Below are 26,987 nucleotides of genomic sequence, written 5' to 3'. Positions count from 1 at the left end.
AATATAATATTTAAAAAAAATTATTTCATTTTACTAAATTACAAATTTTTAAAATTATTTTTAATATTTAATTTTTAATATTTTCTTTATAAATATTTTTACGATTAAATATAACATTAACCATTATCATTTTATATTACTTTTATTATTATAGGCATTTTGGTAATCTTCAATTTCTACTAATTAAACAATTTTTTTTATCTATAACATCAATTAGAATTTTCACAAATTTCACTTCCAAATTTACTCTCATATTTACTTTTGAATTCACTCAAATAAATAACAAAATTACTTTCTTTTAAATCCATCTACTCATTCTCCCTCCAAAATCATCTCTTAAACACAGTGTGAAAAACCTAAAGTTGTATTCTAAACTAATTTAACGTGAAATCTATTATTTTTGGGTTGGCTATTATGGGATCCGAAGTTTAACGTGAGGTATCAAAGTCTTTTTTTACTAATAGTTAAAAAAATCTGTGGTTAAGGACACGAGCGTGAGAATCCTATTATAGAGTTTCTTTTACTTTTAAAGATATTTTTAATGTTGTTTAGGTATGATTTTGTACCAAATTAGAAAAGATTTATATTAATTTTTAATAAAACTAAAAACCAACTTGATAGAATTAATATAAATTTAAATATTGCATTTGGACGATACATCTGGAGTGTAAAATGTTATGAATATAATGAATCAATTAATTTAGAATGTTAAAAGATGACTCATTCAGAAAGAGAATTAATTTGTTAAAAGAAAAGGAAAATAGATGGGAAGTTTTGAAAAGGATGACGCAACTGAGGCGGACTTCAACTCCAAATTCAACTCCATTTGATATTTTAAAAAGGAAAAAGCAGCTATCCTATTCTTTTCCGAAGAAAACCATAAAAAGGTAAAAATAAATATTTAAATAAAAAATAAGAAACATGTAGACAAAAGACAAAATCAAAGTCCATGTGTAACGGGACTAAAAACGAAAATGTTTCTTTAACAATTAAATTTTGTGAATTATTTTACAATACTATGTGACACACATTGATTGGTTACTTTGAAAGTTTTTTTTAAAAGAAATGTAAGGTGTTGTTGAGGACATTTTAAGAAGGAAAAAGAGGTTTCGTAATTTCATTTAGAAAATTCCTACGCGTTTTGCATCTTTTTTTCCTCTCGTGAATATCATTATTGTTCTCATTCTTTCTCCACCATTGCTCTCACTGTCTTTTCACTGAAGTTCTCATTCTCTCTCCATCTCGCTCTTCCTCTCTCCGTCATTGGCGAAGTTGATCCAATAAGCATGGTTCTCGCTCTTTTCTTTCGGCATTTTCCCCTTTCTTACTCTCTCTCTGTTATGTGCTTTCATGTAAGCTAGATGAGGTCCATTATCATTGCTGGCCATTTTCTACCTTGGTAATCGATTACAGGGGTCTTGTAATCGATTACTAGAGGCCTCAGAGGCATTTATACAGAAACTTCAATGTTACTCCCCAATTGGAACAAGCGCACTCCCTATGATGGTTTTTGCTCTCTTTTTGTTGAATTTTTCCATTTTTTCATATGGGTGAGTGAGTTCAATGTTATTGGGTGTTTCCCTTACACTAATGATGAAGTTAAGCCATTGATTTCTTCAAAACAATGTCCGTTTAGGTGGTTTTCTCCAACTAAGGTGAGGTGCATGACTATTGGTGTAACACCCCATCTCATAGTGTCATAGGAAAAATTTTCATTTTATTAATTAAGAACTATGTCATCTAATATTGTTATAATGCACAAATTTTAAAAGGCATTTTCAATAAATAATACATCTTTGAACAAGAGGAAAAGATATACGTATAAGATAACGTGTTGTCAACTTATACCTTTGTTGACTATTTTAATCATAACTTTTCTCACAAATTTCCAAATGATGAGATTCTTTTTTATAGAAAATAGACTCAAAACGACTTCTAGTGACTACTAATTTGTAACTTTTGGACATCTGAGTAGGTACAGTTTATACCTTAAAGTTAACGTTTTACATATTCTTGGCAACTCTGACCTTTGATGCTTATTTTGTTCTTAACTTTGACCACCGAGTCCAAATGAGTTGATTCTTGTTTTGTTGGAATCTAGACTCAAAGAGCTTTCGAATGACTACTAACTCATAATTTTTAAACCACTATACTAGATGCAATTAATTTCCCAAAAACAATGTTTTTCTAAGCTTCGTAAATGAGTTTACTTTCAAGTTATTGTTTCATGTTTCTTAATTTCCCAAAAACAACATTTTTCTACGCTTCCTAAATGAGTTTACCTTCAAGTTATTGTTTCATATTTCTTATTTTAGATGTGTGAGTGAGTTTAATGGTCATGGGTGGTGTTTAGTGCACAATTGAACACATTAGGTCATTGAATTGTTAAGAAAAAATGTCATTTAGGTGCTTTCATGTAAATTAGATGAGGTCTATGAGCATTGCTGGCCATTTTCTACCCTGGTAATCGATTAAAGGGGTCTTATAATCGATTACTAGAGGCTAAAGGACCATTTGTACAGAACTTCAACTATACTCCCCAGTTGGATGAACAATACTCCTCATGAAGGGTTTTGATCTGTTTTTGTTGAATTTTTCATTTTTTTTGAGTTGGGTGAGTGAGTTCAATGTTATTGGGTGTGTTCCTTGCACCAATGATAAAGTTAGACCATTGATTTCTTCAAAAAAAAATGTTCCTTTAAGTGGTTTTCTCCAACTAAGTTGAGCTGCATGACCATTGTTGTAACACCCCATCTTGGAGTGTCATAGAAAAAATTTTCATTTTATTAATTAAGAACTATGTCATCTAATATTGTTATAATGCACAAATTTTAGAAATAATTTTCAATAAATAATATATCTTTGAACAAGAGGAAAAGATATATGTATAAGATAATGTGTTATCAACGTTTACCTTTACTTACTATTTTAATCATAAATATTTCCATAGACCTCCAAATGATGCGATTCTTTTTTATAAGAAAATAGACTCAAAAAGATTTCCAATGACTACAAATTTGTAATTTTTGGACATCTGAGTAGGTATAGTTTATTTGTTAAAGTTAACGTTTTATATATTCTTGCCAACTCTAATATTTGCTGGTTGTTTTGCTCTTAACTTTCTCCACCGAAATCCAAATGAGTTTATTCTTGTTTTGTTGGAATCTAGACTCAAAGAGCTTTCAAATTACTACTAACTCATAATTTTTAAACCACTATACTAGATGTAGTTAATTTCCCAAAAACAATGTTTTTCTAAGATTCCTAAATGAGCTCACTATCAAATTATTGTTTCATGTTTCTTAATTTCCCCAAAATGACATTTTTCTACGCTTCCTGAATAAGTTTACCTTCAAATTATTGTTCTATATTTCTTATTTTAGATGGGTGAATGAGTTTAATGGTCATAAATAGTGTGTAGTGAACCAATGAACATGTTAGGTTATTGAATTGTTGAGAAAAAAAATTCATTTTGCTGCTTTCATGTAAGTTAGATGAGGTCCATGAGCATTGCTAGCCATTTTCTGTCCGGGTAATCGATTAAAGGAAAAAATTTTGTTTTATTAATTAAGAACTATGTCATATGATATTGTTATAACGCACAAATTTTAAAATGCATTTTCAATAATTAATATATCTTTGAACAAAAGGGGAAGATATACGTATAAGATAACGTGTTGCCAACTTTAACATTTGCTGACTATTTTAATGATAACTTTTTCCACAGACCTCCAAATGATGCGATTCTTTTTTTATTAGAAAATAAACTAAAAAATATTTCCAATGACTACTTATTTGTAATTTTTGGACAGTTTATTACTTAAAGTTAACGTTTTAGATATTCTTGCCAAATCTGACCTTTGTTGGTTGTTTTGTTCTTAACTTTCTCCATCAAACTCCAAATAAGTTGATTCTTGTTTTGTTTGAACCTAGACTCAAAGAGCTTTCAAATGAATACCAACACATAATTTTTATACCATTGTACTAGATGCAGTTAATTTCCCAAATACATCATTTTTATAAGCTTCCTAAATGAGTTTACTTTCAAGTTATTGTTTAATGTTTCTTATTATTTATGGGTGAGTGAGTTTAATGGTAATGGGTGGTGTTTAGTGAACCAATGAACATGTTAGGCCATTGAATTGTTGAGAAAAAAGGTTATTTTCTGCTGGCCATGAACATTCTGGCCATTTTTTGCCTTGGTAATCGATTATAAGGGTATTGTAATCGATTACTATAGGCCAAGATGGCCATTTGTACAAAATCTTCGACTATACTCCCTAGCTGGATGAAAAACACTCTCGTGAAGGGTTTTGCTATAGTTTTGATCATTTTTTCCATTTTTTTAGATGAGTGAGTGAGTTGAATGTGAATGGTTGTTTTTTAAGTGCAGTGATGGGAAAATAATTTAACATTTGATGATGAGCGCAAAGGTTCATTGTATTCCATTACTATTAACTTGACCATGTTCATTAGAATGATACCATGATACATTAATCATAAAAAATAATACAACCATCCTAAAAGATAATACAATCATCCTTATTAAGCACATATCCATTTCCTTGAATTCTACAAATTTTTCTCAAAGAAAAAGCCCACCACTAGAGTTTACCCATCTAACTAATAACTCATTCAATAGATTTCTACCTAACTTAACATTGTCAGAATATTCTAAAAACCAACAGAATGGTCTCTTTGCAATTTACTTCCTCTGCTGCGGGGTCAATCTTCCATTTAAATCACCAACATACTTCATTTTCAAAAAATGATGCACATTCAATTGCATGAAAAATAAATCAATGACCAAAGCGTAAAATGTAAATTGAAATGGGTATATCGAAAATGCTAAAAGGTAAATTAAAATGGAGTAAGTGAAAAAAGGAAAGGGGAAACGGGATAGGGGAAATGGCAAAGGTGATGGCAATACTCTAGCCAGGACAAGCCAAATCTAGAAGCAAATCAAGCCATAAGTTCATGGATGAAGATTGCGAAATTGGCGGTGGTGAAAGGTGTTGATATCTCATGGTTTTGGTGAGTTGTACGGTGAGGGAAGATGTCTTTAAGGGTTCTCTAAGAGAGGTTGGACCAACTCTTAGAAGAAGGTGGATAGAGGAGGCCACTTGGGTTGCTCTAGCCTAGGGTGACCTTAAAAAAGTAGTATGGCAAAAAAATGACAGCATAACTTTACTTTAAATCAAAGGTGATTATGTGATGGAGAACACCTCTATTTATAGGCTAAGGTGTCTCAAAATGGGAAGAAGCTTTAACCTAAAATAGCCACCTTCATTGGCTTGGAGAGCAAGGAGAAATCCTCTTCAATAGGAAGGAGACAAGTGGCAAAAATCCTCTCAAATGAGAGAGTGACATGTGGCAACTACCTATGGAAAAACTCTCAATTCCTAGAGTGACACATGGCCACTAACTAGGAGGAAAACTCTCCAATGGGAAGCCTCCACATGCCATGGACAAAATCTTTCTCCCTTGTCCTCCAAGCTTAGCCAGAATCTTGACTCCTTGGTCGATACACCCATTTTGGATGTCCAAGCATAGTCAACTTTGGGTCTTTGCCCTTTGTTTACTTGTTTGGTCAAAATCCTATTATACTTGGCCTAAAATACAAAACCCAATTGAAATCCTATACTAATAGGCCTATAATACAAAGCCCAAATAAAATCTAGACTAGTTGGCCCAAAATACAAAACCCAAATAAAATCTAGACTATTTGGCCTAAAATACAAGGCCCAAAATTATTTTTACTCTACTAAATCTTCATGATGACTTAAGATGGTCCAAGAGAAGGAGTCTAGGTCCATCTTCCATAAATGCCTCCAACTCTTCATGAATGTGCTAGGTTATGACAAGGGGTATGTCATCATCCCCGCCCTTTTGAAATGAATTTTCCTTCAAATCTTCAACATGGGCTGGCAACTTCCTTCAATTCTTCCTTATTTTTCCACCAAGGTCAAATACACATTTTATAACAAAAGTTAGAACAAGTTTTATAACAGTGAACATATGAAGGATATAGCTCCCAATAAGGATACACCATAAATCAAATGAATGATTAAGGTCTTGGAAAGTAGGAGCATTTTTCTTGAAATTTTATTTCCAACACAAGGATGCTTTGGATTTTTTCTTGTCATGCTTCTAGAGGTAGATGGCAAGGAGACCTTTACACTTTTACACAAGCTTTTGGCCCTTAACATCATAATTTTCTTGTTGGGGGCATTCTTGAGACTTGTGCATCATGCTTTGACACTTAGAACAAAAGGTGTCTTTTATTTTCTTTTTACCTTCTTTTTATCTTTCTTTTTCTATTTTCTTTGTCATTTGTGCTTGATCCTCTTCCACTTGAGAAGGTGTGAGAGGATGAAGTACAAACTTCTTTTTATTGTGAGTGATGGTTATTTCATTGGTGTGACCATTATGTAGAGATTTTCTATCAAAAAGCCAAGGTCTTCCCAATAAAATGTGTCAAGCATCCATAGGTACTATATAACATAACACACTATCGTCATAATTCCCTATGGATAGCTTAACCATCACTTGTTGATTAACTTCCAATTCCTTATCCTCATTGATTCATTAAAGCTTATAAGATTAGGATGAGGAAAAATAGCTAATCCAAGCTTGTTAACCAACCTAGTGCTATAACAATTTGAACATGAGCCACTATCCACAACAAGGGAACATGTTTTGTCTAAGATTTTACATCTAGTGTGGAAGATGTTATCTTTTTGTGTGTGCTCTTGTGAACTAGGTTGATTATGGAGAACCTTTTTTATCATAAGAAGTTCTCCCTCACAAGGATGGGCATCCTCACTTGCGCTTTCTTCTTGTTTCTTTGCACCACTTCTCTCACTCTCACTTTCTTTATCTTGGCTACTATATACATCAATACCCCTTAAGATCATGGTCTTTTTGGTGGGGCATTGTGATGCAATGTGACCTCTAGAAAGACACTTGAAACACTTAATTTCACTAGTGCGAATGTGAGATGATGTTCCCTTGGCCTATCTTTTTCTTTCTCTTCTCTCTTCTGCCCCCTTAGATTCCTAGAGAGTTCTTCTTCTACCACTTGCTTGCCCTCCCTCTTGTAGTCTTTCTTAACACTAGAGTTAGAGTGGAAAACTTTAAAACCTTTTCTTAAAACTTGTTGCTCTACCTTAATGCAAATTTGTACCAAGTCATTTAAGTCTTGGTAGGGCAAAAATTTCACTCTATCCCTAATCTCAAGATTAAGCCCACTTAGAAATCTAGAGATGGTGGTCTCTTTTTCCTCCCTAATTTTCGCCCTCAATATGTAGAGCTTCATTTTTTTCCTATAGCTCTAAATACTCATGTCTCTTTGTTGGAGTCTTTGGAGTTTGTCCATTAGCTCCCTATGATAGTATGAGGGAATGTGCATTCTTCACATGGCACTTTTCAAGTCATTGCAATAGGTGACTTGGAGAAAACTAGAGAGTCTTATCTCTCTCACAAGGGAGGTCCATCAATACATGGCATTCCCTTGGAAACTCAATGTGGCCAATGTGACCTTTCTCTCCTCACTCACTTGATGGCACTCAAAGAGTTGTTCAACTTTCATCTCCCAATCTAAGTATGCCTCAACATCTTTTTTACCATGGAAATGGGGGAGGTCTACTCTAACCTCTCTTGGAGTGTGCTCTCTATCATGAATTCTATGTGGGTGTGGTTGATAGTATTGCTTTGCAAGCCTACTATCTACCTCATGGTGTGTGAGTTAAGTTGAAGTTTTAGAACTCCTCCTTGTATGACTCCTACTTCTCTTTATTTCCTCTTAGGCTTTTTCTTGTTTCTCATTAAGGACTCTAAGTTCTTCCAACTTAGCAATATACTCTTCTCTTTCAATTCTTTCTTTATCTTTGAGAAGAGTTTATTGCCTTTGCCAAATTTTAAGTGACTTTATCTCTTTTGCTAAATTTTTCAAAGTAGGTTTTACATCCTCACTAGAGTCACTTACAATTTCATAGGAATTAGTGTTAGAAATCCTTAAAGGTTTTGAAAAAGATGCAATGTAACAAACAAATACTTAAATTTCAAATAAAGTTCCTTAAGAGACTTAAGGAGGCAAAAGACACTGAAGTTCACTTCCAGGAAAGGGAGGTGAATCACAATGGATTTCTTAAATACCAAACCTTTCCTAGCCAAAGTTTACCTTAGGCACTCTTGAACCAAATTTCTCAAAGGGAACTATAGTTTAAATTAAATTTGACACATACTAAACTATCACAATTAAAGAAAACAAATAAACTAGCTATGCGGCCTAATGATTAAGTTAGAAGAAATTTGGTTCCTCCAACCAACTAAAAATGAAATTTACTAAGAAATAAAGGTTCTTGTTAGGAGATGGGGTTAAGAACCAAAGAATACCCCAAGACACCTAACAAGGTCGTGAGTTATAAGAGAAAAAAAAAAAGATTACAAAGCCAAAAAAGTTACAATCAAATCAAAGCTTCCTCCCAAGATGTTTCCCTCCTTTCTTTTTGGCTACCACTCTAGACTTCTATCTCCCTTTGGGTCTCCACCACCTAAAAGGATACCTCTAAGATATTGGATCACCTCACAAAGAGAACCTACACCACACAAAGTAACCAAAACCGAAATTGTGCAAGAAGAAATAAGGAATAAAACAAATAAAAAGGTAAAAAAAAATAAAGGTTTTGCAAAAGGAATTTAATTATGACAAAACTAATAAATCCAAGAAGATAAGAAATTAAAGTTTAAGAAAGAAAGGTTAGCACTCAAAAGAAATCTTAATGAAAGGTGCTAGAATAGATTCACAAAAGAAAAATTACTAGAAGAAAAGTGGGTGGTTCTTGTCTTTTGGAAACTTTGAGAAAATGGGGCACTAAGGCCACTCTTTTAACATCATAGTGAAGACTTTTAGCCACTGTAAAATTGAAGAGAAAAAGCCCAAAAATAGTGAGCAAAACGTTCCAAACAGATTGCACAAAAATAGTGGTAGTGGTCCAAGCACACAATTGTTTTCAACACTTTTTAGGCTCTCTTTTGGTACTCTTTTGAAGCCTTATGCTTAAAATCTTTTACTACTTCTTTTTCCACTCTTTTAAGGTGCAAAATAAGACAACCATGCACTTGGAACAGAGATGATATATGGGTTTTAAAAGCCACAAAGACAAGAAACACAAAATAGGAAAGAATCCTACTATAATCAAAATGAAGTTGAAAACTAGAAACGTCAATAGAATTTTTTTTTTAAGGTCTTTCCAATTATCTAATGGAAAGTATGAACCCAAAACATCAAAGATAAGACCCTCAAATGGTTGTATATGGTGCAGTTTTTCAAACTAAGTTACATAGTTCTTTTGATGATTTTTCAAAGTTTCAACTAGGAAATAAAGACATCAAAAGGACTAAACATGACTCTAGACAACATGGAAAGATTTGAAACATAAAATGACTCAAAAAAACATATATTGACCAACAAAAAACTTTAAGGAATGACTCAAAAAAGAAAAGGCACAAAACAGTAGTCAAAACTACCAAAACATAACTTGAAAAACGCTAATGCCAACATTCTAGCAGCTTTGACCTTTGTTGAGTGTTTTACTCATAACTTTCTCCAAAGAAATCCAAATGAAATGATTTTTTTTGTTTGAAACTAGACTCATGGGCTTTCATTTGAGTATATTTTACGTATTTTTTGGCCAACTGGGCTAGGTGCAGTTTAAGTTTGAAAATCGTCACAGTTTACTACCAGAACAAATGATATGAAAAAAACACAAGACAAATAAGGAATAACATCAACAACACAGAACAATAAAGGATAGACAAGGACCAAAAGACAAGAATCCTCTCAAATAAGAAAGTGAATTGTGGTCACTACCAATGGAAAAACTCTTCATTTCTAGAGTGGCACATGACCACTAACTAGGAGGAAAACTCTCCAATGGGAAGCCTCCACATGCCTTGGAAAAAAATATTTCTCCCTTGCCCTCCAAGCTTAGCCAAAATGTTGACTCCTTGGTTGATACACCCATTTTTGATGTCCAAGCATAGTCAACTTTGGGTCTTGGCCCTTTGTTTACTTGTTTGGTCAAAATCCTATTATACTCGGCCTAAAATACAAGGCCCAATTGAAATCCTATACTACTAGGTCCATAATACAAAGCCCAAATAAAATCTAAACTACTTGGCCCAAAATACATTGTGAGAGAAAGGAGAGGAACCTTTATGATTGCTTCATGAGAGAGAAAGGAGAGGAACCACACATTGTGAGAGAGAGCACGTAGAAAATGAAAACGAAAATGGAGAGTAGAGAGAGAATGAAAATGAAAATGGGAGGGGTATTTTCAGAAATGAATTCCTAGCACTCTTGCACATATAATTCGTTGTTAACATATCGGGATCCAGCTAAGAATTCGGTTCAAGCGCCTATGTCGTCAACATCATTACATTAGACTCTTTCTTTCTTTTCTTTTTTTTTTCCATTATAAGCCTCCCAAAACGTTATTAATTCACTATGGCAAAAAGTTAACAAACAGGATGTTTCCATTCATGGAATAATTTGACTTTTTTGTTTCAGTATCATTTTGCATGGCATTAATAGTATGTGATATTATAAGCTTTCATTTGATAGAAGTTGCAACTTTATTTCTCTGATTGCTTGAAAAGTGGACTAATATTTTTTAACATATAAGTGAAGAAAATTCATAATTTGACATATCACGTCACAAAACACAACAAGTCACAGAGTTACACTATAGAAGCTAATGAGCTCACTTCCCAAAAGCCCCAAAACATTTAAAAAAATCATGCTCTGATACTACTAATGTAACATCACATTCTTTTACCAAAAGAAATATGAAATTTAAGAATAGAAGCTTTGTTTATTCGAAACATCATTCTTGTCCAAAATACTTAAAACGAATTTTAAATATTAAAACTTAAAACATTTTTCCAAATGCTTTCCGAAAACAACCAAAAGTTTCCTAGTGTATCTCCTCACACTTATACGTATTCAACTATATTTGTATAAAACTTTGTTCCTGTATAACACACACGTTATACGACCATCGCACAAACACAAACAAGTAGGGGTGAGCTAACATGCAAAAGATCATTCATAAAACATGTATAAATATATTACTTCACATAACAATGATCATGGGGTCGTACACTTGTGGGGCCTCCACTACTCTTACAGAGTCATTGTCAATGCAATACATCATGTCATCCACAAGATTAGTCCGTCAACACTTATGTCCAAAAAAGGCACATAGACTAGGATCTCATGTCACTCTCACCACACAAATCATCCTTCTCTACTTGAGACTAGATGGTTATTAAAGTATGAGGATAACCTCCAACATCAGAACTTCCAACATCAACGTGTACACTAGTCCATTACAAACATAGAATCTATCTGCAAGACCCTTGACCAATCTCATATCATGTTCATATTCATCAACCAATTAATCATGCAAATTTGGTCTAATTTCATGTTCATATCTTAACTTAGAATAGTTTTCAAGTCAATGATACAATCATATATACAAATCAATAATACAATCACTCAAGATTTCACTCGATTTGATCAAAGATTATTAACAACTTAACCAATTGAAATATTACAGGGAAGCATTTTTCTAATTGTAGACATTTAATCAATGATCTAATCTGATCAAAGTAAATAACAACATGTTTAGAATATATGGTAAAATTTTAGTTCAATCCAACAGTTAATGAAATAGAAATCTTAATTTTGCCTAGATGATCCAAAAATAGAATTAAGGTGGCGTTGAGTTCCCTAAGAAGTATAAAACTAATTTCTCTGTATTTAAACATTTAATTACAAATCTGAGCTGTCAATGTGAATCAATATGTGTTAAAAACTACATATCCAAATTTCAGGTTAATCTAACGGTTAACTAGGTAGAAATTGAGGTTTTACCGAGAGAACTTAAGGACATAAATAAAGTGGTGATCAAGTTACTCAAAAATTAGAAATTAATAACCTTAATCACATACCTCATCTTAATAATCTAAACGGTAGAAGTAAAGTAATAGATCTTAGGAATCATAAATCAAAATATTAGCTTAATCTAATGGTAAACAAAGTGAAAATTGATGTTTTACTTATATAACTTAGAGCTAGAAATAGAGTGATGATCAGTTTACTCAAAAAAGAAAAATTAATTCCTTAATAATCTGAGCATTCAAAATGAAGTAATATGTCTTATGAACCATATATCTAAATTTGAGGTTAATCTAATGGTAAATGAAGTAAAAATGGATGCTTTACCGAAGTAACTGGAAAAATAAAAAATAGTGAAAGCATAGTCTAGAAAGAGTTAGCTCTCCCTACCTCTTTTTTAGAATTTGTCCTTAGTCCAAGAATTTTTTTTAACCCATGTCCCTAGTGTCACCACACATAACTACCATATGAGCTATCACAATTTCTTGTTTTATTTACCACTTTTCTTTCATATAAATCCATTCATCACATTTTTTATCCATAAAAATTACTAATAATAATAATAATAAGAGAAAGTCATTACTATTTATTATTAAGGTAATTATTTTCATTGGTCTTACATTCTTCGTGTAGCTCAAAAACCATTTTGAATCAACATAATCAATTATTATTAAACATAGCCGATTATTTACGAATTAAAATCTCTTTAACATAATTGATTATTGTCTAAATTAATTGATAATTTGTAAAACATGTAAAAATCACATTTTGATAAGGATAATTGATTTTTTTAAATATAATCAATTATTTTTTTAACATAATTGATTATTTTTTATCATAATCAATTATGTTAAAAAGAACATAAAATTAATTTTTCGATGCAAATTTACTCAAAAGTATATTAGAGATTGATTTATGCTTTACATTTTGAAAAAATTAAGATAATGAGTCATGGAGAGAGGAACCAACAACAAGAGGTGAATTTATCTTCACATATATAAATGTTGTAATTGGTTTGTAGATAGTATTTGATAAAGTAAAGGAATTAGGTGTTATATATATATATATATATATATATATATATATATATATATATATATATATATATATATATTCATTCGAGGACTTTAGTTCGATACTAATTTCAATGCTAATGAATGAACTAAATCAATTCAACGTAGATTCTTATGGAGTGGACTAGCAAATTTATATTTTTCAATATGAATTAAAGTGTTTATGAATTCATTACCAAGATCAAATGGATGAAAAATCCACTTATATTATGAAATAGAATCACAAATATCTTCAAATTAAGTTTTCTCTTAACATAAATTTCAATCAATAATTTGTGCATTTATCTTCAACAATCATATTTTTGGTATTTTTTTTAAGGCTTAATACCCTATTTTGTCCCCAGTTTCGCTCGAAAATGTCAAATTAGTCCATCCTTTAAAAAGTGCGTCAATTACGTCAATTACGTTTTTACCAATAAGGCAAAGAGATATATAAATTTCACAAATTCCTAAATCATGCACATGGGAGGGAGTATTGGAGATGAGAAGTTGACAAGAGTTCTTGCATTATCCTCATTATAGTAAAATGGAAGGAGTTGCATTAAAACCTTGTGAACTACTCGGTTATTAAGATGTAGTAATACCTCTTTTTTTCTAGATTGAAGTGTACTTTAATTCAAAAGTCCTTTGGAAATTTCTTCCAGCAACTTAATCACTTCATGTAAGACTGCAGAATATCAATCCTACATTTGCAACGTATTAAACATCTATTCAAGAAGAAAAGGAGAACAGAACTAAAAATCAAGTACGATTGTTTTATTTATCAAAACTAAGATTTAATTTATCTAAAGAATGAATTATAAGGTTGATTTAGTGATAAAAATTTTAAAAAAAATGAGAGAAATTGTGAGTTCAATTTTCCTTATTAATATTTGGGGAATATAATAGTTGAAATTACTGTTATTGTTTAGTGGAATTAATAACATGAAAATAACAATATTTGTTTCATCCATTTACCTTGTCCAAAAAATGTTGAAATAAAGTTGTTATGAGTCTGTATTTTCTATTTTATTATTTTATTTTAATGAGCTAATAACATTTATATTAATTTTAATTTTATATGTTTTTAAAATAAAATGGTTTGTATTTTAAAATTTAAAGTTTAACTATGCAAGGGTTTCACTCATCACAATTACACTCTCATTTTGTTAACCTGCGTTCCTTCCCTTCCACATTACACAATACATTTATTACAAATAAAAGTAAAATAAAAGCATAATTTATATACACCAAATAAAAAATTCTTATTCTCATTATACATTACCAAAAATTATAAATTATACTATAATTACGATATTTATACACTTAAATTTGTAGTTTGTAGAATAAGAAAAGAAAGGGGGTTATGGAATATATTTTATTTTTACTTCTGCTTGAAATGTTTTTCTTCATTAAACAAAAGCTATTAATCAATCTTTTGGGCATAGCATTAAACCTAGTTCATCACATAACATTTCCAACCATGCTTCAAACCTTGGTTTTCTGAAACAAGAAAAGCAATAGTAAGTGACACAAATAGTATTGGAATTTCATTACAAGACAATAATCATGAATTCACTGAACAAAGGTCTGGTTTTTAATGAAGAGAGCTTTAAAAACTAGAATCCTTGAAAGGAATGGAAGTACTAACTTCCCTCAAAAGAAAGAACAACACAAACCGTATAAGCATCATCCTCATATTTAGGACTCACAATGAAAGAAAAGAATAATACTTCACAATTATGACCAGCCAATGATAGAAGCCTCAAATATCATTTTTCTGTTCGGATACTTATTACAAAATCTAAAACTTTTTATTTTAAATTCTGACACCACAATTTTTTAATCCTTGTTCTGGAAATATTATAGCAGCAACATAATAGATGGACCTGGAATTGGGACTCAAAATCACCAAAACTAGAGATGACATTGCTTCCATCTCTGAATATCGATTAGCAAAAGCAGGACCTGTTTTTCAATCTAGAGAAACAAACACTGCTTTCATCCTCACTGCTCATCTCAAAGGTCAGTCTTGTAACATCTTGCATAACTCATTTAGCTTTTTATCAGAGATCACAATTATTCTTCATGATATACAATCTTGCTTGAATCAGGCAAAACTATTATGATGGCAAAACCCTCTTTCAAATTATTTAATGCAATTATATACTTAGAATTCAAACTTGAGTGTTATGTAAGAACAAGGCTTGTGTAGGATTTGAAGGATATCTGTGATCTAATATATAAGTGATGTACTTGTTTGTCCTTATTTTCTTTTCATTTTTTTTTCTTTTATTCTTTATGGAATAAATCATGGTAAGTACCCAATGCAAACACAGGTTTTAAGAAGAATAACATTAACATCAAGATTAGTGAAGATGGTAACAAGATATCAGTTAGTGGAGAGAAGCCTGTTCAGAATATTTTGATGATGGGATGGTTAATGCATAGGAAAGAGGTTGATGTTGCAGGGTTTAATAAGGTTTTCAGAATTCCTGATGGCGTGAAATTGGATGGGATCAAGGCCAAGTATGATGAGGACGAATGGATAATGAACATTATCATGCCAAAATTGGTTAAAGGAATTTGTGGGGTTAAGATTAAAGAGGTCAAGGAAGAAGAATCTGATGGAAGGAGATCAGAACAAGAGAAAAGTGAAGGTGATCACATTCCTAGTGCTGTTGGAGAGACAAGCCAAAAGGGGTCTAAAGAGTCTGAAGTTCAGGAAATGGAGGAGAGTGAACATTCTATGGAGAAGAAGGAAGAAGTGTCTAACAAGATGCTTGATGATTCCAACAGGAAAATAACTAAGGATACTGTACATAAAGAATTAGAAGAATCTAAAGTTGGAACTGATGGTGAAAATGGAGATAGTTTTAGAGAAGTTGGAAAGGAAGAATATGAAGTGAAGAAGACATCAGAACCAGAGCAAAAAGTTGGAGTAGCCACCTCACAGAAAATTGGAGAAGCAAGCCAAAAGGAAATCAAAGAATTAAAGTTGAAGAATGAGGATGGAAGAGTAAAACCATCAGCAAAGGGGAAAAGTGTAGATGAAGGTATGCCTAAAGACATTGGAGGAGATACAAGACAAGATAAAGAGTTGAAGGTTCAAGAAATGGAGGGCAATGAAGGTTTTGTAGAGAAGGAGGAGAAAGGAGCAAGTGAAAATATGCTTGATGATGCCAATGCAAACATAATTGGAGAGGTGATCCAGAAAGAAGAAGAATCCAAGTCAGAAATTAAGGAAAGAGATGGAGAAAGTGTGAAAGAAAATAATGTGAGAGCAGGACATAAAGGAATGAAGATATCAGAAATTGAGCAGAATGTAGGTGCAGATGTCACACAGAATATTGGAGATAAAATCCAAAGAGTATCTAAAGATTCTGTTATAGAACAAATGGGGGGAAACAAAAGTATTGTAGAGAATATGGAGAGAGAAGAGCCAGAAGAGATGGTTGTTGAAGCCAATGTGTCTACTGAAGGAGAGACACTTGGAGAGTCAAACCAAAAACAATTTGGAGAACCGAGTTCTGAAACTGAGGATAGACTAAATGAAAGTCTGAAGGAAAATAGAATGGAAACAATGAAGGCCCCACAACTTGACCAAAATGTAGATGATCAGATTCCTGCTAACATTGGTGGTATAAGCCAAGAAGGATATAAGGAGTCCAGGATTCAATGGAAGAAGAAAACTAAAAGCATAAAAGAGAATATGGATGAAGGGAAATCTGAAAAAATTCCTATTCAGGCAAGTAAGGATGGTAAAAAGCACATATATGGCAAGAGCATGCAAGAGAACATTAAAAAGCCTAGGATTCAAACAGGGAATAAAGATCATATTCTGCCTAAGATTGAAACTGGGAATGGAGATCAAGTATATGATGGAGTAAAGGCTGGTAAGGAAGAATTTGATTTAATGGAAATAAGAAGGAAAGAATTTCCTCAGAAGTTACCAAAAGGCACAACTGAGGATGGCAAAAGGTTGAGTGTTTCAAAAATGCAAGAAACTGAAGATGTCAAAGAAGCAAAGATCAAAACAAAATGGAAAGATAATGAATATTTGGTGGATAAGGATGAAGGTGAAGAACTCAGAAGGATGCACAAGGAAGCCAAAAAAGACTTGGCAAAAAAGACACTGCAAGAAAATGCAGATGTCAAAGAAGAAATGTCCAAAAGAAAAGACGAAGGGATTGAAAAATTTGAAGATAAGGGTGAAAGGAAAGAACACAACAGGTTATATATGGAAGCGAAGGACTTCAAAAAAGAGAAAATACAAGAAAATGAAGATATCCATGAAGCAATTCTAAAAAGAGAAGGCAAAAATAATGAACATTTTGGGGATAAGCGTGGTGAAAACCCCGAAAGGATGCATATGGAAGCAAAGAAGAACATAGCAAAGGAGATAATGCAAGAAACATATGGTGTCAAAGAAGCAATCGTTAAAGGAAAAGGAGAAGAGATTGGAAATTTTACTGATAAGGGTGAAGGTGAAGAACCCACAAAGATTATTACGCATGCAAAGAAAGAATTAACAAAAGAAACAGAGCAAGAAAATGAAAAAGTAAAAGAAGCTATGCTCAAAACGAAAGACAAAGAAATTGAACATTTTGTGGATAAAGGTGAACCCAAAAGCATGGATGTGGAACCAAAGAAGGGCTTAACAGCAAAGACCATGCAAAAAAGTGAACATGTCAGAGAAGCAATGGTCAAAGGAGAAGGCAACGGTTATAAATATTTTGTGAATAAAGGTGTAAGTGAAGGACCCAAAAGGATGCATATAGGACCAAAGAAGGACATGGCAAAAGAGAAATTGCAAGAAATAGAAGGTTCCAAAGAAACAATGGTGAAAATAAAAGGCAAAGAGATTGAAAATTTTGTTGTTAAGGATGGAGGTGAAGAAAACAAGAAGATGAATATGAAACTAAAGAAAGAGTCAACAAAAGAAACAAAGAAAGGAAGTGAAAATGTCAAAGAAGCCATGGGGAAAATGAAAGGCAAAGAGACTAAATATTTTGTAGACAAGGGTGAAGGTGAAGAACTCAAAAGCATGAATGTGGAAGCAAAGAATGAAGATGATAAAGAATGCAAAGATTGTGAATGTTTTGTGGATAAGGGTGAAGGTGAAGAGACCAAAAGGATGCTAATAGAACCAAAGAACGTAGCAAAAGAGACAATGCAAGAAATAAAAGGTGTCAAGGAAGCAATGGTCAAAAGAAAAGGCAAAGAGATTGAAAATTTGGCTGATAAGGATGAAGTTGGGGAACTCACAAAGATGCTTCCGAAGTCAAACAAAGAGTTAACAAAAGAAAAAAAGCAACAAAGTGAAAAAATCAAAGAAGTTATGGTCAAAAGGAATGGCAAAGAGACTGAATATTTTGCAGATAAGGGTGAAGATAAAGAACCCAAAAGCATGTATGTGGAAGAAAAGAAAGACTTAACAACAAAGACTACACAAGAAAGTGAAGAACCCAAAAGGATGCATATCAAACCAAAGGACATAACAAAAGATACAATACCAAAAACGGGTGTCAAAGAGGCAAAGGTCAAAACAAAAGACAAAGAGATTGGAAATTTTGTTCACAAGTATGATGGTGAAGAACACATAAAGATGCTCGTGAAAGAGTTACCAAAAGAAAGAGACAAAGAAAGAGAAAAATTCAAAGAAGTTATGGTACAAAAGAAAGTCAAAGAAACTGAATATTCTATGGATAAGGGTGAAGATGAAGAACCCATAACCATGCATGTGGAAGCAGAGAAGGACTTAACATCAAAGAGTATACTAGAAAGTGAAGATGTGAGAGAAGAAGTGGTCGAAACAGAAGGAAAAGATTATGAATATTTTGTTGATAAGGGTGAGAGTGAAGAACTTAAAATGACAAATATGGAAACAAAGAAGAACACGGGAAAAGAGTCAATGCAAGAAACAAAAGGTGCAAAAGAAGCAATGGCTAAAAGAAAAGGCAAAGAGATTGGAAGTTTTGAAAAGGGTGAAGATAAAGAGACTAAAAGGGTGCATGTGGAAGACAAGAAGGACTTAACAACAGTGACAGTGCAGGAAAGTGATGGTGCCGATGAAGGCAATGTAAACAAATGCTTTTCGGATGAGGGTGAAGATGAAGAACCCAACAGGATGTATTTGGAAACAAGAAAGGATTTTAGAGAAGAGACATTGCATGAAAGTGAAAATGTAAAAAATGTGAAGGTAAAAAGTGAAGGCAAAGACATTGAATGTTTTGCAGATAAGAGTGCAGACAAAGAATCAATAAGGATGCTTATGGGAACAAAGAGAGACTTGACAAAAGAGGAAGTGCATGAAAAAGACGATGTCAAAGAAACTATGATCAAAAGGAAGGGCAAAGAGATTGAGTATTTTGTGGATAACAGTGAAGGTGAAGTTGAAGAATACAAAAGGATGCATATTGAAGAAAAGAAAAACCTAGCAACAAAGACAATGCATGAAATTGAAGATGCCAATGAAGTCATGGTCAAAAGCAAAGAAAATGAGATTGAAAATTTTGGTAAAGAATCCAAAATTAGGGAAACAAAGAAAGACTCAACAAAAGTGACAATGAAAGAAAGTGATGATACCAGAAAAGCAATGGTCAAAAGAAAAGGTAAAGAGGTTGAATGTCTTGTGGATAAGGGAGAAGAACCGAAATGGATGCATACGGAAGCAAAGAAGGACTTAACAACCAAGACAAGAGAAGAAAGGGAAGTTATCAGAGAAGCGATGGTCAAAAGAGAAGGGGAAGAAGAGATGGACTATTTTCTGGAAAAGGGAGAAGATGAGAAAGACATACCAAAAGAGAAAATTCAGATAGTTGAGAAGATTAAGCATGGAATTACGGATAATGATCAACGAAATGTACTAGGAAAAACTACTGAAGGAAAATCTGAAGTACCATCTGAAGAGGGTCCCAAGCTGGTGGGGGAACAAGATGGAAGTAGAGGACTTAAGGTTTCAAACATAGAAGACCCAAAAGAAATTATCAAAGAAGAAATGGCTGAAACAGAAAATTTAATGGAAAAGGTTCAATGGCAAAAGTCTAAGAAGGGCGAAGAAGCAAGGAGAGTTATTCAGAAAAACACAGCAACTGAGATCTTACAGAAAGAAACTGAGTCCAACAATGAAAGGAAGTCCAGAGAAGGACCAAATGTACCAAACAATATGGTCAAAGTCGTATTTGAAGTGTTGGGGACTTTTCAGGCAATGCTTCCCAAGAAGGTGATGGAAGCAATTGGCCAAAATAAGGATAAGAATGAATATGTTACTGTGAAGTTGAAAGCAGAGGGGTCTATAAAGATGCATGTTGAACCAATTGAGGCTTTTGATGAGGATGAAACTGAAGAAAGAAGCGAGAAAGAAGTTAGAAAGCCAGAACTCAAGTCTACTGACCAAATAAGTGGGAAAGAGAATGTTGATTTTGGGGTATTTGATGGAAGAAAGAGACCACAATTTCTAGAGATAGGAGAAACACAAGGCGCAAAAGAAGACAATGCACAAATAGAGGAGTGTGCGAAGAAAATAGATGGAGATCAATCTGAGAAGATACAAGTTGAAGAAAAAGGACGGAAGTCATCTCAGAAAGGAAGAGAAGGTCCAAAGATCCAAACGATGGTAAAAGATCAACATCGTTTGCAAGAAGAAAAGGAAAAGCCCTTGGGAAAAACAACAGCAGCAGAAGATAAGAAGCCTAAAATGGGGGAAATAACTCCAGAGTTTGAGAAGGCTAGTGGATTCAAAATGGCTGAAGAAAATTCGCATGAAAGTAGCAAGAGAGAACATCAAATAATGACTCCAAAGAAAGAAGTTGAAAAATCAAAGAAGGAAGAGCATTCTCCTATGCCTACAGCAAGCCAAAGAAAAGAACCTCTTGAATTATCACTGCCAAGCAAGGACTACAAAACTTCAAAGATAGAGGAAGTACAACAAAAGGAGGGAAAAATAACCATGCATTTACTAGAAGCAACCTTTTCCAAAGAAGGAGAACTTGCACAAGCCATAGCTACACATTCAAAAGAAAAAAGTGAGATTGATGAGCTGCAGGTAAATCAACTACCATCTCCATCTACAGAAATGGGGAGTACAGAACCACGTGAATCAGAAAAGTATGGTTTGAAAGAAGATGGCTATAAGGCTGTGAGTTTAGATCATATGCAAGAAGGAAAAGATGAAACGGATGAACCATCAAAATTTCCAAGTTCATCTTCCACTCAACCATTTGAAGTTGAAGGAAAGGATAAGATAAATGCTAGTTGTGATGATGAATCTCAAGATTCAGACACGGACTCTGAAATAGATGGGGAAACATCAAACCAAGGTGAAACAGACGAAGAAGTTGTACAAAGAGAGACACCCCAGCCAGAGTCCCCTGAAGATCAACAATGCACCCACAAAGCTCTGGAAGAAAGCAATGGAACACATGAAATAGAAGAAGAAAAGACAGATGAACAAGGAGATGAATCCGATCAGGAAGAGTTGGACGAGCAAAAAGAAGGTGAGGAGGAAGCCATTGGAGGGAAGAAGGACCAGAAAAGGTCAAAGAAACTAATCATTTCCACCATCATAGCAGGATCAGCCCTTCTTGCTTCTGGAATATTTCTTATCATTCGACAAAGAAGATCCATAAAAGGGTAAGTATGTGTTCATCAAATCTAGTTTCCACTTTTCTATGTGAAGAGAATCTTCCTTAGTGTTCCTGTTTTGCTCTCAGTGCTAAGTGATATTCAAAGTGAGTTGAAGTTCACATTTCTGCTCAATTTTTGAACTCCTGAGAATTCAACGGAGAAGAATATGCAATGGCTTGTTTGCTGTGTACATGGCAACACCTATGTTGTTTGGGTAAGCAAATTGGTACGCATGACTTGGATCTTCTCATGTTTTATGTAATGAGAAAGAAAAATGTATATTGGCATGATTAACCAAACTTACACAATTAACAGTGGCTCTTGTTGTAGTCCTAAAATGATTTGCAAAAATGTTATCTTTAAATTTATATTTTCTTCATCATTTCAATTGATTAACTATTTTATGTTGGTGTTATCATAATTCATAGTATTTATCATTTGTACTAAACGATTTGTCACGACATTAGTAAACAATCTTCAGTAGATGATATTTTTCTTCCTTCCATCAGACAATATAAGACTCTGATTAAACTCCAGAATTGTCTATTGAACATGATTTAGAATGAATCATAACACATGAGAGCAGTACTGCAATTAGCGCAATATTCCAATATTAGACCCTGATTTATAACATTGTTCTTATGACATCAGATTCTGATGTGCTTGAAATTGGAAATGGAAGAATGAGCGCGCACTAAACAAAATCGTGTCTAGTTCCCAATTTCAGCATTAGCTAAGCCAAGGTACCGTGAAGTCAAATTCAAACGCTTATTTGTAACTTTTAAATTAAAATTTAAGGCTTTAAAAATAAAGATATTTTTAAAGAGTTATGCTGCATAATTTTGAGTTATCTGTTTATGGGTATGTGTGTTGTTACCCCCACTTGTAAGTGTATCAAATTCTAATTTTATTATACAAAAATCTTCTCTTTAAAGACTACTTTTACTTATCACTATATAAATTATTTTTTGGTGTTAAGAATATTTTATTTAAATTATTTTTAAGAAATTCTTTAGAATATTCTTTCAGTTTTTAGTTATTATTTAGATTTATAAATATTTAATATTTTGTTATGTTTTGTTCTATTTATAAAATATATGAATAAAATAAAAAAGTTCATTCAGACAACATATGATTCATATCTTTTCTAAAAAACAGTGATGAGTTTATCTTGGTGACATGTTTGGAGAAACAAAACTCATAATAATGATGGCATAAGTAAAGGTCACATTAAAAAAAAAAACTCAATTCTATTATTTCAAGGTTTTGAGTAAATGGTATTGATTTGTTGAGTAAATTGGATTCATGTAACATTTATTTCTAAAAAGAAAAAACCATTATTTAAAAACCAAACCAAACAATCAGGAGAATAAATTTTATTATAAACATGAAACAAAATTATTTAATAAATATCTATGATTGCTAATTTCTTAGCTCAAAAATCAAACTGCTTGTTCTTAGAAATCTCTACCTATAACATCCTAAAATCACTAGAAAGTTTCAACTGAATTAGGGTAAAATATATATTGTATCGCTCAAAACATTTCAACATTTCGGAATGCTTGTTCAAAAAAAAAAAGTAATCCATTTACTTTAAAACATGTGTTTTGAATAAATATAAAAACTAAGTCTATTAAAATTTTGTCGAAATTAAAACTAATATTTTAAATACTTTAAAGTGCCGAAAACTTTTCTTCTCATTATTTACCACCAAACTCCTTCATTTATGATAAAACTTACATATATTTATAATTTCGTTATATATTTAAAAAAGATTTTCTATATATCATTTTTGAAAATCATGTCTAGCACTAGTAAGTTGTATTATCGTAAGACTGTGATGTCAAGATGAACGCAAACTAGCTAACATTATGTTTGTGAAAATGTGATCGTGATCTTTACTATAATCATTAGTTTGTTCTTTATCATATAATTTTATAGTTTTCCTATCAAGATATATAAACCATAAGTATGATCAACAACTTCATAAGTTCACTCCAAAAGGAGCAACTCAGAATTCAGGTATTATACCACTAATCAAAGAAAAATTACTTAGAGGAATAACATTGTGAAAAGAAAGAAAGAAAACGAAGAATCTAATTCGAACATCAAGTTTGATCCCTCCTTATATTGTTCCTCGGTTACTGTGTTATTTGCTTTTGCATCCTTTTCGTTTCTACGTGCGTCTATATGAAACGTTGGAAAAGTCTTAAAATCTTCATTCTTTACATTTCTAGAATTTAGAATTTAGAAACTTGTTATGAAATGCACAAATATAAATGTGAAAATATATTTCAAATATATAAATTACATAAATTCAAAATATATTTTCAAATTTTAAGATACATTTTAGATTATACATTCTAAATATATATTTATATTATAAAACTTAAAAAAATACATTATAGATTATAATTTAAATTAAATTTTTAAATTTAAAAATATATTTAAAGATTAAACAACTCAAAATACTTTTTTTTTAATTTCAAATTGCACACTAGAATTATATTTTCAAATTCACATATTTTCTTTCATTGATTATTTAGAAACTTTTTTTTTCTCACACTTACAAGGAGAGGAAAAAAGGTATCTTTTAGCAACCCAAATTTAGGCATTCAAAGTTTTTATATTCATCATGAGGATTGAAGTTTCAATTCTAACTGAAAAATCAAACGGCACCATTATACTTAAAACATAATAAATACCTATAAAACTAAAAGAAAAATAAATATACAAATCCTAATAAAAAAATATTAAAAAACTTGAAAGAGTTTCAAAAAAAACTACATGGTGAATACTTCCTAAAGATACTTCGATATTTTAAGTCTGTGTTTGTATGAGCGGAAAGTACTGTTTATTCAGTTTTGAGAGCGATGAATTGAGATGAATGTCATGTTCGCATAAGAAGAAATACGCAAACGGATTTGAAGATAAAAGCGGAATGACTCTACTCTTCACTCACCCGCGAATGTGGTGAGATTTGGAGGAATCCTTTCCAAAAAATCACAAGTGTCCCCTCCATGTGAAACTAATTCCAGTTGTTTGGCACCTTAATATAATGGGATATAAGTAAATTCAAATCGATTCCAGTTGCATTGTTTAAAATAAAAACACAGTTACGCTGCTGCAATGTGATGAGGTTAGTATGAGTGTATGATTGTTTAGAAGTATTTGTTGTTTTTTCCTTGCAGGTTGGTGGTAGATGAAGAAGATAATGTTGATGGAAGATGAAAAAGAAAGTGGTTGATGAAGAAAACGAGTGTTTGAAGCTGGAAAAGATGAAGAAGAGCAAAGCGCATTCGATTCCAAGGGGCATTTATTTGGTTCCAGTCCCGTGAAGAACACCAAAGGCAAGCTGTATTCGATTCCAAAGAACCTGTATTCGGTTCTAGCCCCATGAAGAACAACAAAGGCAAGGTGTATTCGGTTACCATTACCTAGTATTTGATTCCACGCGTACAAAGAACTCCTGCTCCTGCGCGAAACTGGAATCGAAAACAGAGAGTAATTAATTGGAGGACGAATTGCGGTGGAAAGGCAGGAATAACAGAAAACTTACCTCGCGAGAAACATCTTCGATGCGGCGTTGGCGATTGGCGTGGGTTTGTTCGGCGATCCACTTGCAGCGTTGGTTAGGATAAGAGAGAGGATGCCATGGCTTCTGGTTGAGATAGGAGTGGCTCCAGGCAGTGCCAGATTTGGTCTTGTAATCAACTTATGCCTCCTCCTTCTTCCCCTTCCATCACATAGATTCTCAATTCTTCTTCACCTCTGATGAATGAAAAATACTGTAAAATCTCGTCAATTTTTAAAATCCAGAAAGGTAACTAAAGTAGATTTTAAATTGTTTTTTAGATAAATAAGTGGAAACATAGGTATATAGAATAAATACTTTTTAGAATTTTAATATAGATAATTTTGTTTATTAAAGATAGATTAATTGGATTAAGCAAAATAATTATACAACTTAAAGATAAAATAAATAATATTACAAATAAAATAACAAATAAAATCATACCGGTTTGTCATAAATAATATTACAAAAATATTACAATTAAAAATACTACAATTAAAATAAAATTTTTGTACAATATTAAAATTAATTTTAATAATTAAGATTAATTTTTTACTCTTTATAAACATTTTTACAATTAAATATAACATTAACAAATATCATTTTATATTATTTTAATAACTAGAGACATTTTGGTAATATTTAATTTCTACCTATTAAACAAATTTTTTAAATATGTCACATCAATTAAATCCTACACTAATTCTTACAAACTTTACTTCCAAATCTACCCTCAATTACCTCTAAATCCACTCAAACAAACAACAAAAAATTTATCTTCAATCTCTTCAAATCCATTGAATTACTCTCTCCAAATGATCTCATATGCCTAAGTTATGAATAAAAAAAAACTAGTTCTTCGTACTAAATAGTCATAATAATAGTTGTATTCAACAATTCGATTGACTTTAAAGTTGATTTATTAAGTGATTGACCGATGGATTCGCGTAAACCCGTCAATCCATATAATACACTAAGCATAATCATGGGATATGAAAATTGGTGAGTCATTCTCCCTGTACCTCACCACCCTCGTCCTGCACCTCCAAAAAAAATTATAATTCCAAAGTGTGCCCTTATCAGTCAACGAAGAGAGAGAAAAATATTGTGGTTAAAAAGTTTAGTAAAACTTTAAACCCTAAAACTTTAACTCCTCTTCTTCTTCCCTCTGCATCTCACTCCCTGTCGCATCTCACACAGCAGTGAAACCCTACACCTACACCCCCTCCTTCCTCCCTCTTTTTCTCTCCGTCCTTTGTCTCTGCCATCCCACGGTGCTTTGCTCGCGTTCCTCGTTTGTTTTCCTCACAGATCTGAGCTGGCGTCCAGGTTAGTACCATCTTCGTGTAATCTGTAATATATTTGTTTGCTGTTATGTGCTGCGTGGGTCGTGTTCAGAGAGCTCGCTAGAGAAAAGGATCAGAATAAACGCAGTTCGAACTGCGGTAAGCACAAACCGCAGTTCGATCTGCGGCACACATATAACCGAGGCACACCGGACTTCGATCTACGGCAAGGAGAAGCCGGACTTCGATCTACGGCAAGGAGAACAGAGGCCGGACTTCGATCTGCGGCAAGGAGCGCCAGACTTCGATCTGCGGCAAGGAGCGCCGGACTTCGATCTGCGGCAAGGAGCGTCAGACTTCGATCTGCGGCGAGGGGTTTTGAGACTTAGTTTTTTAATTAAATATCTATCTATTCATAATAATATATGTGATCTCCAGAATAGGCTTGGCTTTGATTTGAATGTCTGGTTGAAATCTCTGTT

At 32.7% G+C, this 26,987-nt stretch overlaps 1 protein-coding gene across 1 annotated transcript; it reads left to right on the top strand.

Annotated features, from left to right (window-relative positions):
- The first annotated feature begins 14,808 nt into the window (after nucleotides 1–14,808).
- LOC108344274 (uncharacterized) lies at nucleotides 14,809–22,027 on the top strand. Its single transcript, XM_017582739.2, has 3 exons — nucleotides 14,809–15,042; nucleotides 15,357–21,651; nucleotides 21,732–22,027. Exons 1-3 carry the CDS (start codon nucleotides 14,901–14,903, stop codon nucleotides 21,739–21,741), a joined length of 6,447 nt encoding a protein of 2,148 aa, XP_017438228.1. The 5' UTR covers nucleotides 14,809–14,900; the 3' UTR covers nucleotides 21,742–22,027.
- Nucleotides 22,028–26,987: the final 4,960 nt, after the last annotated feature.

Source organism: Vigna angularis, chromosome 8 (assembly GCF_016808095.1).
Source record: "Vigna angularis cultivar LongXiaoDou No.4 chromosome 8, ASM1680809v1, whole genome shotgun sequence".
In the NCBI taxonomy this organism is placed as follows: Eukaryota; Viridiplantae; Streptophyta; class Magnoliopsida; order Fabales; family Fabaceae; genus Vigna; species Vigna angularis.
Note: the sequence above shows the minus strand (reverse complement) of the source record. Positions and strands in the feature narration are given on the sequence as shown.